Source organism: Antedon mediterranea, chromosome 4, assembly GCF_964355755.1.
Source record: "Antedon mediterranea chromosome 4, ecAntMedi1.1, whole genome shotgun sequence".
Classification (NCBI taxonomy): domain Eukaryota; kingdom Metazoa; phylum Echinodermata; class Crinoidea; order Comatulida; family Antedonidae; genus Antedon; species Antedon mediterranea.
The window spans coordinates 6676025-6696729 of record NC_092673.1 but is presented as its reverse complement, the minus strand read 5'-3'; the positions used below and the strand labels follow the sequence as shown (position 1 = coordinate 6696729).

The 20705-nt window shown below is 34.0% G+C and overlaps 1 protein-coding gene across 1 annotated transcript; it reads left to right on the top strand.

The window, feature by feature from the left end:
- Positions 1 to 4513: 4513 nt before the first annotated feature.
- LOC140046742 (sulfhydryl oxidase 2-like) lies at positions 4514 to 19923 on the top strand. Its single transcript, XM_072091451.1, has 12 exons — positions 4514 to 4763; positions 5746 to 5846; positions 9709 to 9754; positions 11741 to 11843; positions 12017 to 12107; positions 12656 to 12801; positions 13695 to 13954; positions 15527 to 15647; positions 16551 to 16680; positions 17268 to 17399; positions 18071 to 18209; positions 19011 to 19923. Exons 1-12 carry the CDS (start codon positions 4514 to 4516, stop codon positions 19658 to 19660), a joined length of 2169 nt encoding a protein of 722 aa, XP_071947552.1. The 3' UTR covers positions 19661 to 19923.
- The last annotated feature ends 782 nt before the right edge of the window (positions 19924 to 20705 follow it).

The following is a 20705-nucleotide window of genomic DNA, read 5'->3' as shown; positions in this document are numbered from 1 at the left end:
TTCCATAGAAAAAAAAATAGGAAAAAAAAATGTTTTCACTAAGAAAATGACAAAATAAATGGTTAAATTTCACCAAAAACCATTGACTGGCAGCCAATTTGACCATTTTTTGCTTTAAATTACAGTTTTTTCAGGTAAATACATTTTTTTTTCGAAATCCAATTTTTGGTCAAAGTGGATAATTATTATGTGACATTAAAATGGCATATTCAACAAAAAAATATAATTAAAAAAATTTTCAGGGGGACAATACATCTTGAAATACATGTAAAAAATGTGTAAATAAATTAGTACGGTAGGCTATAGTAGTATACAATAAATGAAGTATAGGCCTAGATAAATCATAACAAATTTAACTGATTTTTTACCTATGTTTTCATTACTCATTTAAATAAATCTAATCTGCCAATTATTGGAGTAAATTTCGAAATATTAAAACGTTTTGAAAACATTAACTTGCGCTTAAAATGTAAATAAGCATTGAAGGCATTGTGTATAATTAATAACAGTTTATTATTATATACCCAATTGCGCTCAGTTTCGTCAGAGCTCTTTTTTTTATTACGTAAATCTTTGAACAAGTTTGCCCTCTTATTACTTATTAAGTTTTAATTCTGAAAAATCCGTGATTTATTACCGTGAATTTCCTATTGGAACTGGTTTTTTTTTAAGGTCTAGCGAGACGATGATGGAAAACGTTGGCACGTATGCGCGTCAGCATAAAGCATCAGACGACAAAGATGGCGCGTGCCATACTACAACTAACCCATTTGCCGCCTGAATGTTTCCCAAAATATATTGTATGCTTCATTTCTTTGGCGGCAACGAGGAAGGGTCAAATTGGAATTATGATTGACTCTAATTAGCTAACGAGTTATTGGTCTGAGAGCTGACAACGTGATCATTGTGCTGAGGTAATTACTTACTTCACGATGGCATTTAAAACTACTAAACGGGTAAAGTTTTAATCTACACTCTAGATTTGACGCTCATTCAATCATTTTTATTAAATGCCGCCGCAGCGGGTATTTTGTATACATACTTTTTCATGATTATAATATTTGGTACCAACTTCTGAAAAAAAGTGTTGCTATTTTCAAGTCGAATGCAGGTATGACGTCATTGTGCGCTTTAGTCATTATACTACCGGTAAATTATAGTAGGCCTAGTATGATGAAATGGGAAAGGGGAGAGACCAGTCCAGTTGCTTTCTTTGTCCTTTTTTGTGGGGTAAAGATGCCTCGTCCCTCGGATGGCACGTTGTTTTCATGTAGACTTACAAATGCACAACACATACATGTGGCAAGCTCTAATTATTATCAAGCGGTACTATTCACTTAGTGTGGCAAAAATAATTATTATCTTTGTTAGTTTTGATACTACCTGCAAAGTCTAATCAGGGAACTCTTCCCTGGTCTAATGAGATTCTGTCCATAAAAAAAGTTTTGAGAGTAATTACATAAAGAGGGCGCACTCCTTATTTTCACCACCCGTGTACTTTTTAGGTCTACATTATGTTTAATCTGGAAATTTATTTATTATTTCATTTCGCTGCCCTTTTAGTAACAATATTTTAGTCATACACCTACAATAGTGCGTAATTAGAATGGTTATGTTTCCATATGTTATACATACCTAATATGTCCTAGTCCAATCCGATAAATACATTACCTACCGTAAGCCATAGTAATAGAAGGAAGGAAGTATATTATGACTTTAAAATTCTAACTCGTTTTTAGTCGCTTGCAACGCGACTCTACAACAACTCACTATGTCAGTCGGTTGGTTGGTCGGTCAGTCGGTTGGTCGGTCGGTTGGTCGGTTAGCCGGTAAACAATAACTTGAGCATGCGACACAAGTTTGTTTAGTGTGAACTTGTTGCTTTTAAGAATATATTGAGGTTTAAAGACACAATGTTCTAATGTTGTAATAAACAACTTAAACTTGTCTACGTTTCCGAAAGGTTGTTGTGTTTAATGACATGGTTAATACAACAAAATATACGTCGAATGCTAACTCCTCACACATTTTTATTATCTTTATACAATGCCCATATTCTGACGTTTATTCATAATCAGGCTACTCCGTATTAAACCCAATAAAATGTCGACTGAAGAAGATGATTATAAAATAAAAACATGAAGAAGTAGAGATTGAATGATGAATTCAAGCATTATGAAAATAATAATATATGAGCCACTGCATATATCAAAGAATTCCGCTCTTAGCCTCATTATTTGGAAATTGGGATAATGGGTTTGCGACAAAAATTGATGAATCTTGATGACTGAAGAATGAGTAGATGTTGCTCTGGTGATGTTAATGATTACCATTTTGATACTAAATCATGTTTTCTTATAATAATCACTTAACAACATGCACGGCCTATGTAATGGCTGACAGACATTTTATGTAGGAATGGAGATGCAGTTATATAAAAAACGGCAGAAATTATGTATAAACAATAAAACGTGCCCCTATACAATGCAATTATTAATAAATAACAATATTATTCAGAATTTAATAAATAATTATGTGTGAGTTGTTGATCGAAATTATTTTATATAATAACAATTAAATTACTATTATTATTATTATAACTATTATAGCCTTGTATAAGACAGTGTTACATTTTAATTTTGACTTTAAAGGCAGTGTTTGTGACTATCAACAACACCACATACATTCCCACCCTGTCCATACATTGGGACGGACTATGGGCGTATGCATTCCCACCAATATCACTGATTCCAAATGTTCTGACGCGCATTCAGCGCCATCCTTGCCGGGTCCTTCTGATTGCCCCGGGCTGGGCTCGACAAGCGTGGTATCCACTGCTTCTCGACCTGCTCTACGATCATTCCCTGCGTCTACCAGTTCGCGAGGATCTGCTGACACAGGGCTGAGCTCAGTTCCCACTACGGAACTTACACTCCCTGCGCCTGACTGTATGGCCATTGTCAAGGATCAGCTCCGAGACTCAGGCATTCCAGATGGCCCTGCCGCCCTCGCGGCGATATCTCGTCGGGAATCTACTCTTACCGTCTACAATAGCCGACTAAAACACTTCTTTACATGGTGCAGGCGACAACAGGTAGAGCCAGGGTCGATCACCCTTGGACAAGTTTGCGCCTTCCTGCATTACCTGTACGAGTCAGGCCTTCAAGTCCGCACCATTACAGGCTATAGATCCGCCATTGGCGCGATAACACCAACACTTAAAGACGGTTGCTCTATGTCGTCATCCCCCGTTATCACTCAACTGACTACGGGGAATGTTCAGAGAACGACCTCCAGTCAAGGTCTTGATTCCTCGATGGGATGTTAACGTCGTCCTAGCCACTCTCTCACACACCCACCCTTATAGCCTGCTTATAATAGCATTTGGACCGCCAATGGCGCCAGGTAAATGCTGAGGCAAGTTGTTTGCTCTTACCTTAGAACCAAGTCGGAGGTAATTGTGGAGGGTACAGCTAGTACTTAATGAAGCTTTCTAGCATGAGGGAAACTGCATCGAATCAGAGCCCTCGGTGAGCGAGGTGCTCTTTTGAAAAGGATACCGTCAGAGCCACTTTCAACTTCTGCAAAGGAGGAGACATGGAAATTGTATCCGACACATCTGCTGCAACACTCACCAATCATTGAGGCCAAAGACTCGACCTGGAACTATAATTCATTTGGACCAATGTGCTGCATATCGCCGTGTTGGGGAGATAGGCCTACTAACAATCGAGAGTCACCGCACCGTACCGTCAACCACTCCCGCCACTTCGTCAACCCCGTACACACACCCAAAACGTCGAATCCTACTGGTGGTGTAAAGCATAAAAACATGCGAGGGAGTGAAAAGAGAATGGCTAGGCGAATATCTGGATAAGTCTATGTGGCGTCAGGAACACGGCAAAAATTTAGAGACCGCATTTGACAATATATTAGCGTATAGCTGAAATTTGTCCGCGGGCTTAAGTTTTAGTTTAAGTATAACATAAAGAATAAAACCATTGTTGCTAATAGTTAAAAGATAAAGAGAATACAAATTTATATTTTAAGTTTTAAAGTTTACTCTTCTAATTGTTTTGAGAATAAAACAATTTTTAATACTTTAATTTCTTGACTGTTAATTGTTTTTTATTTTTTACGAAGCTAAGTTTAAGTTCTATTAATAATTTACTTAAATAATTCACTTTAACCATACATCAAAACAACTGTGGTAAAATAAATGTGAAATGACCCTTGAAAGAGAATAAAAATAACCTACTGGGTTCAATTGGTCAAATACAACCCACCGATTTAATACACAATATACCATTGGGAATGGAATAACCCGCTAAAAAGGCCTTGATCCAAAACGATTTTAAGTGTGTTGTATTTTTGCAAATAATAATTTTGTGGAAACTTTATAATTTTTAATACAAAAAATGAATAAACCAGTCGTCATCCGCGAATCTTTCAAAAAAAGGTTACTTTATAGAGGGCGTCCTATAAGAAAAATAGAAACGTCAATTGTTCCAACATGGCAGCGTACATGAAGTTGTTTTTGCTCGTCGTTTTGATAAATTGTCAACTTTTAATTATTCATTCTGGTAACATTCCACAGTCTTTGTACGATTCTCTTGATTTTGTTGTACAGCTAGATAATGGAACTATTTCAAAGACAATTTTTAATAGTGGAAACTGTTGGATAGTTGAGTTTTATTCTAGCTGGTGCGGTCACTGTATCCATTTTGCTCCAACGTACAAACAGCTGGCACTGGACTTAAAAGGTTTGTCTCCGATCGTGAACTTTGGTCTAAAGAGGGCATACTAGGCCTAGGTGTAGGCCTAGCCTAGCATATGTCAAATAGTATATTGCCTATTACTAATAAGTTGATTACCAATTTAAATGGGTGAACATGGTAACATATAACACCTGATTATTTGGATGCCTCTAAATATGAAAAAAGAGGCCTACGGCTACTACTCTACTAGAGGCCAACGTACGTACTATAGTTAGGCCTAGGGCCTAGGCCTAGTATAAGTTTATAACCATGCTAGGCCTATAACCTATAGCCTCGGTACGTATATGAGTTTGTTTGCCAGGCTGGGGCCAGCTGCACGTGTGCGCTGATTTCTGTGACTCAGACCTGGGGCTAGGCCTATTGTCTAAATCATAGTATTTGAGGGCCCCTTTATTGTTCGCATTTGCTTTTTGTTTATGGTCACCATCTGGAAACAACGTTTATTAAAAAATATAGGCCTAAATAGGCCATTGGAATAAAAATTAAACCCTCATATTATAGTAGGCCTAACTATGGTCGAATGAACTAGACGCAACACAATTTCCAACATTTAATTATAATTCCTTTACTTCTAATTTGGCTATCAACATATTTCTACTGTAGGGTATAATGTTTTATAATGAAATAATAATAATATTTGAGATTGAGTGCATGTTTAAACGCTTTATTTATGTAACCTCCACCAACCACATGATCTTGCTCTATTACTACAGCATCGACATTGTCGCCCGGCCGTTATTATATTGCTAGGTCTAGCCCCAGGCCCCCTGATAATACAGTATCATTTGGTGGAGCATGTATTTGCATAAAACGGCCAGGGCGTTTATTTGAGGGGTATGTCGGGGGGAGTTTATTCCAAAAGATGTGCTAGGAGTATGGGATTTTTCAAAGTCGTCTTGGCTTTATTCGAATAAATATGGAATAATACTGAATGACTAAATATTTGTCTCAATTTCCCTTTCCATAGCATGGAAGAGTGTAATAGGTGTAGCCAGCATGGATTGTGCTATACAACAGAATTTCAATGTTTGCCGATCGTTCAAAGTAGAAGGATATCCTACATTGAAGGTAACACAGAAACAATTAATTCAGATGCTTTTTTAGAAAATGTTTATTATTGTCACAAAATTCTCTGGTAAGATATTTAATTAAGTTAAAATATATGTTCTTCAAATTTCATGCCTTATTTAGGCATGAAAGTGGGATCACTCACCTAAAGTCTTAAGGGTTAGAACTGTAAAGAACTTGTTGCACGTGAGGGCAACTCAAAGGAACTGAACAGAATCAGTGAGTGATCACTAATGTCAACACTGGAAATGATGGTACAGTAACTACAGTAGTTGTGCTTCCCACAATGCGATTCGTAGTTGGGAACTAATAACGCTTATGGAAACATCTAACTGATGCAATTCAAAATTATTAGTTGTAGTTGTACTGTATTCTCAGTTCTTTTCTGTTCTGAAAAAAGTAAAATATTGGCAACTGAAACTATGGAAAAAAAAAACCAGTTATACATTTAGAGCCCCTACCCTCGGTCCTAACGAAGTGCCTTACACTTTGTTACCTGAATAGTGGTTGACCATAGTGTTAAACCATTAATAGGCCTATTTCGGCGTTGCGCATTGTTAACTTTACATCAGTCTCCCCTTTGATTGGGATTTCCTTTGATAATGAGTGTCTCGTATTAATATTAATAATACCAAGAATTTATAAAGCGCTTATAAACTGGCTGTGTTTTAAAGAATTAATTTTGAACAAATGTATGTTTTAAGAAAAAACTTAAATTTTAAAGACTTGTACTGTATGTGAAATGGAAGACACTTCTAGATCAATGTGCTTGAGCAAAAAAGACCTTTTGGGTCTGATATAAAGTGAGTTTTTTGAGTTGATAACACTTAAATAAGTCCAGGACCTGATGGAACATAAAGAGAAATAATAATAAGTAGGAGTAGGGCCATGAATACATCTCTAAATCAAGGTTGACATTTTATAGTTGATGGGTTGTTGTACTATACTTAATAAAGCCAGTGAAGTTTAGAAAAAAGGAAGCTTACCGTTCTACTGTATTTAAGTATAATTGTGTAAATTAATATATGAGGTGGTTTGAAAAAAAAAAGGTTTATAGAATAATTACATTAAATAATATCTTGCTTAGTAAATGTAGTAAATGTTGTTTGTTCTCTGTCAAATGTGTCAAATACCAATATGGTATTGAAATTAGCATTGGAATAATATAACATTACAATACAGAGACTTCCATTATTATAATAGGTTGGTTGTTATTAGTGTTTGATATTGAGAGTAACCATGGTAAATTTCTCCTAACCATAGTAATTATGAATAGTATATTATTATTATACTGTACTTGGCAAACTAAAATTGCTTTGTTTGTTATAGCATACACAATTTTTTTTATTATTTTCCTTTCTGGATTTTTTTGGGGTTCAGTCCCAAGTAATTCATTTTTGTAGCTTATTTAAATACATGACTATTTAATTTATAAATGAAACATTTACACGTTTTACTGGTACATTAATCACACTAATTATATGCTAATTTATTTAAATAAGAAGATTGGCCACTAATAATAATAGGAGAGAGTTGTAAAATAACTCCCTGATAATAATGACAGTACCTAATTTGAATACTGGATACAGTAAGTCCTACCTGTTTAATTTAACTTTAAATAGTACAAATGCGCAATTTGATTAATTCGTATTGATTGTATGTATTTTCCTCAAGGTTATAATCTGTGTAATTGTACGGTTTTTGTAATAAAACATTTAGCTAACACTAACAGCTTGAACATGGAGAGGATAGGACGTGGCCAACTTCATTATAGCAATCATAACATTTTGATTATACTACTAGGCTTTTTGATTATAATTCCAGTAGATAGTTACAGTAAGGTTGGTAAAATAGTATTTTATAGTATTATAGGAATTAAATTAAATCATTTAATATGAGATAACCAGATAGAGAGCATACTATAGTTCTGACTGCAACTTATAATAGTTTTTTGCCTAACCCTCTGTAGACAAAAAAAACAGTATTATGCTAATCATTTACAATGAAAGGTAAATTTGTAAAAGTTATTTTTCAAACTACAGTAGTTTTTTAAATAATTGATTATAACCTTAGTTTTTAGTCGCGTGCAAACGCGACTCCACAGGTCACTATGTCAGTAGGTCGGTAATCACTAACTCAAATTTGAGCACGCGACTGCAACCATGTAATGGCCTTGTTTACGCTCTTTTCTCTAAGACTTGCGGTCACTGCATATTTTAGACTTGTCTCCCGGCCTAATATCATGTTCTCGGTTTTCCACACCAGGTTACAATAACTGAATTTTGATGCATTGTTGTTTCTTCAATAAAATATTTAAACAAATTTCAAACACTAAAGCAGTTGTGATAATAAAAACATGTTACACTACAGTCATAATTTAGAGATTTTTTTTATAACCAAAAGGGAATTTCTTTCCCATAGCCACCACGAATGTCTTATTAGAAATTCCAAACAGTAGCAGCTCAAAAGCATTTGAGATGCCTTATAATGCAAGGTTATAAAGTATTTTGTTTTTTACAAATGAATATACAGTATTCTAATATTTACTGAACTACGAGGATGCTTTTTTTGGGTTAATGTGTCCCCTCAATAGTGGCTTTACAATACTGTATACTGTATGCAATTACAATGTAATTTACATGAGTGGTATAGTTTCTTTATATAAAGTCTTTTGTGATTTTTAAATTAATTCATCATAACCAAAATTCAATGTTCTTTTTAATTACTCTTTGTCATAATTTACCCAATACAAGAGTTAGATTTTTATTTAATCAACTATTGGAGGTTGCTCAAATGAATGTTTTTTTGTCTGTTTCCATGACAATTTTTGTATCACTAGAACCATATAATTATTTTCATACCTTTCAACTTGATAATAATATGCAGTATTGTACGCTCCCAGCCTAATTGGAATTGAGTAAACATTGCCTCTGGCCATAAATATAATAATAATTAGAATTTTTTAGAATTATTCATTACTATTTACTACAGTAACTATTGTTTCCAGGGTTTTGCTAAGTTGTTTATAGTCACCAATAGCATTTGAATGATGTGCTTGTACAGTATGTTTTAACATCAATAACCATAGACAGTGTGTACCACATTTGAAAAACACATACAGTACCCTTTTCAGCGCAAATTGTTTAACATAAATTTGTTTCAATTCTCAATAACTAATTATCTAACTCAACTTAATTTTAGTGTACTGGTTTTCATTAGGTGGTAAAAATCAGTACCAAAAGTATATACCAACTTTCTAGATTCTATTTAGTTAGTTAATGACACATTTAACGATTTTCTGAAATTTGCCCTACTGTAATGTAAATTTATTTATCCGAAATAAGAGGCAGTAAGAGTAAGGCATCTTTAGTGTACTTGATACAATCAGTATAGTACAGATAGGCTAGAACCCATGCCTATCGTATACTAGTCTGATTCCCTTTAATATCATTGCACCATTACTCTCTGGTCTATACAGTACAGTACAGTTTCGTTCCTCCCACTGATGCCAGTCGCATCCAAGAGGCAGTCTTCTCTAGCATCCAAATATATGCTGGGTCCGACTGTTGAAGGGCAATATATTTCCAGATGGTCTCCCATCCAAGAAAGCAACCGGGCCCAATGTTTCTTAACTTCGTCGCCATAACAATGCTAATACACAAACTATAGGCTATTAACCAGTCAAGTAATAACAGATATATTTGCTCACATCCTGGCCAGTAGAAGGATCCAGGGTTGCTCACTAGTTACCAAAAATAATTCATAAAGTTTGTTTTCAAAAGGGGAACAATTCGCCTAAATCCAATCCAACACAACTTGGTAGCAGAAGTAATGTTTTTTTTTTCTGTTTTTTTTTCTGTAGCTCTTTAATGCATCAAGTAGTAACAACACAGGAGCTAAATTACGGGGTAAGTATGATTGTTTTTCTTTTTGAGGAAAAGATTAACTGCACTACTATATTTAGCTTGGCTCGCCTAGTTTAATATAGCAGTATCTTTCAACACATGAAATATTCTTTCCATCCAACTAATAAACATTCATGTATAATATATTTTTTTAAATACTGTGGAATGCCTGAGAAACTAAACTTTCAATACAGTATAATTGATATGTTTGTGTTTCTTTGTTCTCTCTATAAAAATACAATATCATATTTTGTATCTTTTAAAATTGATAGCACTACCAATTGTCAGTGTTTACAATAGATGTATTGTCATGTTTCTTTATTACAACATCTATTATTACCAAACAATAGTAATTATTTTGTAGACAGCTGTAGAATATCTTGTCAAGTGGCCTCTGCATAAAAGTATACTTGAGGAGACTATAGTGGTTTTCAAAAGCGAAAATTAGTGTTGTCAATTATATACAGTACAACCAATATTCCATTCTGAGAGATTAACAACATTTACATCGAATCTTTATACAGTATTGCAATAATAATTTACGTACGGTATTGCCGAATCTTTATATCTCATTTACATACTATCGAATCTTTATACAGTATTGCAATAATAATTTAAGTACGGTATTGCCGAATCTTTATATCTCATTTACATACTATCGAATCTTCATACAGTATTGCATTAATAATTTACGTACGATATTGCTGAATCTTTATATCTTATTTACATACTATCGAATCTTTATACAGTATGGCATTAATAATTTACGTACGGTATTGCCGAATCTTTATATCTCATTTACATCGAATCTTTATACAGTATTGCAATAATAAGTTACGTACGGTATTGCCGAATCTTTATATCTCATTTACATACTATCGAATCTTGGTTTTTATTATTAGTAATAGGGTGTGTTATATCATGGAGGTATAAATACCTCCATGGTTATATATACATTTAAGTGTTATTCCATTGTAATACATTGTTTGTGTTTTCAATAAAGCAACGTGGAGACGAAAACGCGACCTTTTACAGCACTATTCCTGACCGGCCGCCAGTCGAGTTATTAGAAATTTGCGTAATTAATTACCGTACCGTACAGACACTTGCATCTTATTATTTTATTATTTAAAACTCATTTTAAATTGATCAATATTTATATATCTGAAGGTATAAAACAATTTAGGATATTAAATAAATAAGTTGATGTCATCATGTTATTGAATTAAATTATGTTTGCTAACACGTACTACTTACAGTAGTTACTAATATATTAATATACAATAACAAATACAGTATATATATTTTGATATACTTTATGGAAAAAATATATATATTATTCTTAAAACACCACAATGTATTTTATTGACTTTATTAAACATATATCATTTATCATCGATTCGCCATTTCGTTTAAAAGAACGTATCACATTTAATCTGTAAAAAAAGAGAATAAATTACATAATATTAATAATGTAGATTGTTATTTACGTCCGATCAAAAATTACAAAACAACGACAATCAAAGCACACACGGCGTTCCATACAAATTACCGTTATTGAACTAGCGGCCGCTTTGGTTGGCGGCCGCTTCGACCGTAATTCCTCTCAAGGTACTGCTGGAGCCAGTTTAAAGATTGGGCTGACTCATGCAGTGAAAAATAACCAATGGCTTTAAAGCTTGGTTCACACTAGGATGCTTGCAAATTTGGTCAAATCACTTTGTGTTGCGCATACGTTCATGCGTTACATCCTAGTGGGAACAAAACTTTAACCAATCAGATCCTGAAGAAGCCCAGGAGTCGTCCCATTCGCAAGTGTAAATAGGGTAGTTATTTGAAAAGAATGGTTTTCCCATCCTGTATTTTCCTGTTAAAATGGTGTGAAAAAAAATCATTTGCTTTTAACAGTTCCATATTTAAAATTCAAATAAAATGATTCGGTTTCTTTCACAAGATACAGTTACTAATAATCTCTCTTTATTCTTCCAGGTGGAAGACAGTCAGACAATATACGACATGCATTGGTTGACCATGTCGAAGGTCACAGTGATAAGACACGTCCAAAGCATTGGCCAAATCTTAACCCAATCCGGTAAAAAATTAGGGTCAGATTGTTTTCCTCCATTTTGAGGGCACTGAATATATTTTATTTTAAAATGTTTGATAAACAATCTTTCTAGATGTTTATATGGTAATACAAACAACAATGTTACTTTTAGTAAAAAGTATATTTTTGACTATAAATATGTTACTAATATATCATAGATTATCAGAAGTATTAGAATTTAAGAAGTCTCCAACTGCCAAATATCTTGCAGTCATTTTTGAAGATGAACAATCATACATTGGAAGAGAAGTAAGTGTTACCAAAGATTACAAATTTATTTGTGCCAAAGGTACCATGCTGGCCCAGTGCTATTAACATTGAATTAAGATAAACAAGTTTACTATCTTTTGTCTGTATAAAGGCCAATTTACACAGACTAGTGGTAACAGTAAGCGGAAAACCATGTACATATTGTCCCACATAGAATCTGTATCTATCTAGTGCAGAAACCTCCTGCCCGCTCCGGGTTGTGTGTAAATGGTCATAAGGAATAACATAGATTCTATATTTTTTTTACCGCTTGACTCTTTAAACTCTTAACTCACGGTTCTGGATTGGCACTTGCAAATCAAATCAAACTTCAATGTTTGTTTTCATGAAGCTCCATGCGGCTATGCGGCAATCAATATGCATGTAGCCACGTGACATTGATATTCAATTTGAATTGCCGGCGTCGGACCTACAGTACATAACTGTAATCGTAGAATCGTTCAAAAGCTTTATAAATTTGTCAAATATGACCTGAAAATGCTTAGCCATTAAAGTTGAAAATGATTTCTTTTTTCATTTGTTTTCAGGTAATCCTAGATATGGTACCATATTCCGAGTTTAAGGTCGCAAGAGCTATTAAGAATAACACCGATTTGATAAAAGAATTACAAATTACACAATTTCCATCACTGTATGTCTTTTACCCTGATGGACGAGCTCAAGAATTAAGAAGGTACCGTGTCCATCACCTATCAGAATAAACCTAACTTTTGCTTTTAAATGATTAAAAACAAATAATAATAATAATTTATTGGAAACTTCACTTTTACAACAGTGGCACACTTTGTTGATAAAGGTGCGTCCAAATAATAACATACAAGAATAAATAAAATTATTATATTAAAAATAAATCAAAATGAATGAGTGAAATACAAAACATAACTCTTACAAAAACAAAAAAAATAAATAAATCAAAATAAATAAATAAAACCAACTTAAGAAGAATAAAAAAAAATAAAAATGTTTAGATACACACAAAATAAATAATAAAATTAATTTCATGGTATGAACCAAAATAAAGAGTATAATGGTGTAGTATAGTATAGTGTGTAATACTCAACACAAGGCATAATAAAAAAGATACTTAAAAACATAATTTTACATTTTCTTAATTTTTTAGGCCATCAACAATGATAGAAGTGACATGACATAATTTTTTCCAAGAGATTGTAGAAAATGAGGATACTACGTCTTCATGAGGGAGGTCCATTCACATCAAATGTTCACTTTTAGATCTAATTAAAATATAACCGACAGAACAAAGTCTTGTCTTTCTCAAGTATCTGAAAAGAAACTATTATACTTTATAAAGTAAATTTTAGTTATACCTGAAATTCGATCAAATCTAAGTTCGAATGATATGAATTTTCTATAGCATCTAGTTTTTTTCTAATAATTTTGGCCCAGTAGTAGTACAGTATTTTAACAAGACTACACCAAGTTATGCCATTATCACAAATACAGATTATTAAAAATTGGAGCAAACAGACCTTGTTTCTGAAATGTTACTGTGTTTAATAGGCAACTATTATTAAATGTTTGTCCATTTTTTTTGTATTAAAATAGTACTCCAGATCCAACAAGAGAGAGCTTCAGAAGTCTATTGCTAGGCTTGATAGGCTTGTCAGATAACCCAGAATTACCAAAAGATAAAGAGAAACAGGAGGTTGTACACAAAGCAGAAACGGGTGGTGAAGATACTACAAATAAAGAAGAAGAAAAAATACAGAATTATGATGGCAACACGGAAGCGAACAAAGATTTAGGGAATTTTTTAGGAATGGAGGGTATGCCAGGAATGGAAAGGCAGCAGAAAGATGATCAAGGTATACAGGATTTACTAATTTTTACTAGTCAATTCTAGCCCAACCCAAAAATTCATATTTACCACTTGCATTGGTTTACAATGCAAATACCACTTGGAAATTCATTTTGTTATATTATACATTGTTTATTATTAAATACTGATTTACCTTCCAAATTTGGTAATTGCCAATACACAATCTTTTTTATTTTGAGCCCTCTATCAAATTTGAGTAGTTGGTGTTATGGTTTGTTTTATTTTCCAATTGTTATAGCCCCCTCTCTTGTTTTGGTATGGTTTTCATAAATCTCCTGGAATTTCACCAACTTGAGATATCTGTACATTGAAAATGGGATTTGCCATAAAAATGAATAAAGTATTTACTTTTGCTTTTAACCATTAGTAAAATGCTTAGCTAATAGACAAATGCGGCCATATACTTTAGACTATCCACTGGCACTTTCCTCGCTTACACTTGGCAGCCTCAAATATGACTTTTCTGGCTTGTAATAATTCATCAAAAGTGAATTCACTGATGAGATTGGTCTTGACATGAATAGACGGTGTATCTTTAAGTTTCACAATGATTGATTGAAGCTTAGCATCGATTTCATCCATAAAAATCAGAGAGCCGGTACTATGCACGTCTTGCTAGTTCAAAGCCATTGTTGTTGTAGATTAAATCCATGGTTTATTTAAATTGCGTCATTTCTACTCCACTCCCTAAACCTCATATGATAGTTTATAAGCACAATATAGGCCTCCTAATAGCATATCCATTCTGCAATTGCTGATTTACTGTTCTGTATTATAATAGTGAAATGAAATCAGACATGAATTGGAATTTTTTTAATTTATGACTTATGTCTTATTTTGCTTTCATGTGCAAAATATGATTCTTATATAGCGCTTCACATTATTACCCCGACTATTTTTGGATTAAACATCAAGTTCAATATTGAATATCGAAACGTGGCAGGCTATAGGCGCTTGACCTTTGACAAGATCGCCTAAAATTTATAATTTAAATCTACGATACTTAGTATTGTATATTCAGGAATAGCCGCTCCATAGTCTCTTTGCTTTTCTTCCTTATATCTTATTCTGATTAACTCAAAATTATTTTTACTAACAAACATTACTATTTGTATGCCTAGTGTGTAAACATTATTGACATAATTTCATAAACATCTTCATGTCTTACAACTACTCGTAACATTTTTTCTCAACTTTCTATCATCTAAAGTCGTAGTTAGTCATGCCTCGGGTCACATTCTATGGTCTCCGTACAGGTAGGCTACTACATCAGTACTTCTATGAATGGATGACTAGCCGGTGACAATAACGCTAGTTGGTCATACACAGATTCGGGAAACCACCTCACAACGAACATGTGTGAAAACATAATCCAGTACACTTGTATTTGTATACTTAGGTGGAGAGAGGCAAACATAAGTTCCTGTTTTTTCAATGTTGAGCGCCTCAAGCATGTCAGCCTCAGCTGTTTTGAGTCACCCTTATTAAACAAAGTCCCCTGTAGTTTATGCAAGTTTTATTATTACTAATTTAATAAACATAATCATTTATCTCTCAGTAGTTGCTGATAAAAAAATAGATGTTGGCGTAGAGACTAAGTTTGCTTGGGACGCTGTTAAAAAGAAGAAACAGGAGGTAGAAGCTGAACGCCAAGAACTTATTAGGAAAAGTAACACACTGTAAGTTAATATACATTATTATTATTTAATATTTAAGAGAAAAACCCTTCTTCCACCTTTACATCGATGGCCATTTTAGCTGGAATTTTTTAATGCACGCTATAATATAAGCCTTAAATTGGTTTTAAACATGTGTTCATAGTGTTTGCTAAATTGTGTTAAAATTGTCATAAACCATTTTGAGTAAAGTACTTTATATTGAAATACAATATTATACAAATAAAACTTTTTGAAATTTGTGAAAACGAGAATTAAACCAAGCGTGTAAAAGACATTTTTATATACTTTTATAAAACTGTTTTCAATTGTCAAAACAAACATTTTCTTAGAAATATATTTCACTCGCGGAAAAAAAAAAATTGATGTGCAGTTCTTAAAACAAGATCGCGCATCCACAAAAGTCGATGTAAAGGACGCATGATGTAGATTTGCGTAAAAAGATGCACTTGGGGTTTCTATAAAGTCATCCAATATTATTAGCAAGAAAAAGATGCATGCTTTAGGTGAGTTTTAGAATATTCCTTCTTACGGCTGTTGTCCTTTTTCTGTCCTGGCTTATATCATTTGCAATCTGCTTTCTAGAAAAGAAAGCAGGGTTCTACTGTACTATAACATAGTAGTACAGGTATTTACACTATAGCTGACTCTCAGTAGCCTGTTCTATAGACTAGGATCCTGAGTATGTACGTAGTAGGATAGCTGTACTATTTTCTTAAATACTATAGGACTTGGCTTGCATAAAGCTCTGTCTACACTATCAAACTTTATGTGACAAAAAAATGTCATGTGCCCATGGACATGATGATGTCATATCACTACCATATTTGGGCACATTACACTTGTCAAACTATTTTGAAAGCGTAGACTGAGCCTTATACATTGCTTGTTCTCATTCTATTTCAGACCTCCAGTACACATGCAAGATCTTGAATCAGCGTTGACATATGCCCTAAGGCAAGAGGTGCCTCTAAAAGAAACTATTGAAGGAACCGCCCTGGTGGCTCTCCGCAACTTTGTGGCAGTTCTCAGTAAAGTAAGGCTACAGTTTATAATATCCTATATGAATGACTATAGTCCTTCCTATTTGTGTGTGCTATCATCCCACCCCCTTAGGCTGAATTTGGACGTAATGTTTTGGTAAATTTCATTGATAATGCAATCAGAATATTCACAATTTCATACTCTGAGGCCATTGGAACTATACTCTGTCATTTGCAGTGATTTATAACTTTATTAAAGGCTTTTCAAACACACTTTTATTTTGTCAGACAATTTTATATAATATTAATAATTTATTTTTGGAAAATTTGGTGAATGATGAAAGGTTTAATATCAACTTGGCTTCGCCTTGGTGATATATCCATTTCATCATTCACCTAATGCCATTATTTGTACCATTACACTCATAAACATTCATTATTTGTATAATACTGTATGTTGTTAACTTTACTTGTTACTGAAATTTAAAAGTGTGTAGTCTTTTTGTCCCTGTACAATAATGGTCATTACAATATTTTTTTAACATTTCATTTCATTTTTTCAGCTTTTCTCAGATGTGTAAATACCTACTGAGACCTACATTGTTTTACAATACAAACATATTTTTCTTCTTTTGTTTAGTATTTTCCTGGCAGAAGTCAAATAAGCTCGTTTTTAGAGAGCCTTGACTTTTGGTTAATGGATCAAAAACGTCCGTCGATCACATCTGACGAGTGGTTGGACTTTGTGAATGAAAACTATGATCCAGAAAAAGTGAGTATTCTTTAGAATAGAAAAATTTGCATAATATGCATTCTCATGATTTCTGTCGAGTTAAGTGGCCAAGCCACTCGCACTACACCACACTTTTGGCACAAGTTTGAGACTCTCTTCAATCACATCAGAACGAGAGGAAGGTGGTGAACAGAGCGTCTGTGTTCTTTGGAGCGATCAGCAAATAACCATCCCATTATTGTGCTGTTGACCCTCCACAAATCAGTTTTATGTTCATTTTTGTAAACAAAACATTAAGTAATTATATAATGTTACAAAATCCAAAATCAAATTAGATATTTGAGAATAATAGGGTTTTTTTTTTCATTTTGAGGCGAGAACAAATAATATAGTTTATTGTCCCAAGAAAATTGTGGACGGGAGATTGGGGCATACGCAGTCCAAAAGTAGCCAGGGCTTAGTGTGAAATACCGTCATCCAGCGTTTCCTGTCCTGGTGCATAAATCCATTTATGTTGACGGAACATCGTCTGCTCAGATAAGGACTTAAAGTTGGAGGTCCAGTGTAAACATCCAATTTTCCAATTCATTTACAAAAACCCTTTTTTTTTTCTAATTCCTTGCAATTTCTAACTTCAGAAAAACTTGTATCAAGCACGTTTCTTCAAATAGTTGCTAATATTACAATCGGTTCACTTTTTTTTTCTCAAGGATTCTAAAGCTGTTTTACCGCATGTAGTGAAGTGGGAAGGATGTCTAGGCAGCTCACCTAGATACAGAGGCTACCCTTGTAGCTTATGGACTCTGTTTCATACACTCACCGTCAGTGCTGCAAAGATTAATAAGCAAAGTGAGGACATATTTGAATCTTCTTTACTTTTTAATGTATCTAGCGAGTGACTGGTCGAGCGGTTAAGACAGTGGAACTGTAATTACGTAACCATAACATCATCAAAGGTTCAAGGCTCACTCGCTCCATGGTTCTGGTGGAAGAACGAGTCTTCTCTGATAAGGAACTATAAATTGTAGGTCCAGTGTACACATCTACCTCATGTGCACTTTAAAGAACCTAGTACATCTTTCAAGATGAGTAGGGCATTACCCCGGTGTACTAGTACATCACAGCCACTGTGAGACCAGTCTGTGACTGAAGAGATCACCCAGTCTTCTAGAGAAGACCCAAAATGATGGCTTATTACTATGTTTTCATTTATGTACACACCTATAATTATATTATACTGTATAATGCCATTGTTGAATAAATAAATGTTTTTTGAACTTGAACTTGAACTTGAATAATATAATATAATCATTGCTACAAAAAACTGTGGTGTCAACATAAATTTAAATGGAAGAAAAATTTGTCCTTGCAAGAATTTATTTTTATTCAGTAAACAGACTTAATAATTACTGCATTTTCACAAATTAATGTTGTGAATGTGCTATTCTGTTATTCTTCATAGGCTAAAGATATAACATGTATGTAAGAGGTTTTAGGTGAGCTAGGCTAGTTATGCATCACTTCTTCTGCTGATCTCTGATGATAGTTTGGGTTTTCGAGCCGACAGGCTTGTAGTAGGCCCCTGTTTGTTTTTTCTTTCTATAGAATATTTTAGTTTATTCAATGTATTATTCCTTTTATTATTATTAGATCCAACTGGCAATTCACAAGAAGTCTTGCAAGCTATGAAAGGCTACATACAAGAATTCTTCACCTGCAAAGAATGTGTTAAAAACTTTGCTAAAGAATCAAAACTGATGTCTTCAACAGTCACTTCATACGACACTGCCATCCTATACCTCTGGAAAATCCACAATAGTGTCAACCTGCGACTGAAAGGAGACATGTCGGAAGATCCAGCTCATCCCAAGATCCAGTTCCCATCAACGGATCTCTGTCAAACCTGCCGTCTAGGAAAAGGCCATGAGGATGAATGGGATAAAAAGGCTGTCCTTAGATTCCTGAAGGAATATTACAGCATCCGGAATATTGTCTTTGACCGGTTGATTCCTCAAGGAAAAATTCCCAAGTTTATAGAGAAGGATCCACCGGAAAGGTTTTTAGACTTAGGTGATATAAAATTGAAACAAGAGGTTATGAAAAGAGAACTAGAAAAGCAGCTAGAGGTGCGGCTTGCTAACGATAGGCTAAAATATAAGTCTAGCAATTTTTACAATGTAACAAATATGGATGTTAGCATGTGTGTCCTATTGTATAGCGTCTGTATAATTATTTGTGTATTTATATATCTTGCAATTTGTCGGAAAAAAAAGAGGAAAACTATGAAACAGAAAGTATAAATAAGTATAAGTATATATATTTTTAATAGAAACTTTGAAATTTATTAGAGTAATCTTTTAGAATGTTTATGCTATTTATCCACATTCCAACCAAACTATTTATAAATGTTTATATTTATATTTTACCAATTTCTTTCAGTAAATTTACTTAATAATTTTCATATGATTTAATGTATTAACTTTTTAAAAAAGATGAAGTGAATTTAAGCTAAATTCAGGGGTCACTTACAGGGACACTTTCTTGTAAAATAAATATGAGGAAATTTATTGTGTAACACTACGGACACGCCTATTGTGTAACACTACGGACGCCCCTATTGTGTAACACTATGGACACCTTATTGTGTAACACTATGGACACCTTATTGTGTAACACTCTGGACACCCCTATTGTTTAACACTACGGACACCCCTATTGTGTAACGCTATGGACACCCCTATTGTGTAACGCTATGGACACCCCTATTGTGTAACGCTATGGACACCCCTATTGTGTAACGCTATGGACACCCTATTGTGTAACACTCTGGACACCCTATTGTGTAACACTCTGGACACCTTATTGTGTAACAATATGGACACCCCTATTGTGTAACACTTTGGACACCCTATTGTGTAACACTTTGGACACCCTATTGTGTAACACTCTGGACACCTTATTGTGTAACACTCTGGACACCTTATTGTGTAACACTCTGGACACCCCTATTGTGTAACAATATGGACACCCCTATTGTGTAACACTTTGGACACCCCTATTGTGTAACACTCTGGACACCCTATTGTGTAACACTATTGACACCCTATTGTGTAACACTCTGGACACCCTATTGTGTAACACTATGGACACCCTATTGTTTAACACTATGGACACCCTATTGTGTAACACTCTGGACACCCTATTGTGTAACACTATGGACACCCTATTGTGTAACACTCTGGACACCTTATTGTGTAACACTCTGGACACCCTATTGTTTAACACTATGGACACCCTATTGTTTAACACTATGGACACCCCATTGTTTAACACTATGGACACCCC

Excerpts from the sequence above, each read along its gene's own strand:
- LOC140046742 (XM_072091451.1), top strand. The coding sequence starts at position 4,514 with ATGGCAGCGTACATGAAGTTGTTTTTGCTCGTCGTTTTGATAAATTGT. Across the intron at positions 4,764-5,745 it reads GCTGGCACTGGACTTAAAAG|CATGGAAGAGTGTAATAGGT; the intron begins GTTTGTCTCCGA and ends CCCTTTCCATAG. Across the intron at positions 11,844-12,016 it reads CCAAATCTTAACCCAATCCG|ATTATCAGAAGTATTAGAAT; the intron begins GTAAAAAATTAG and ends AATATATCATAG.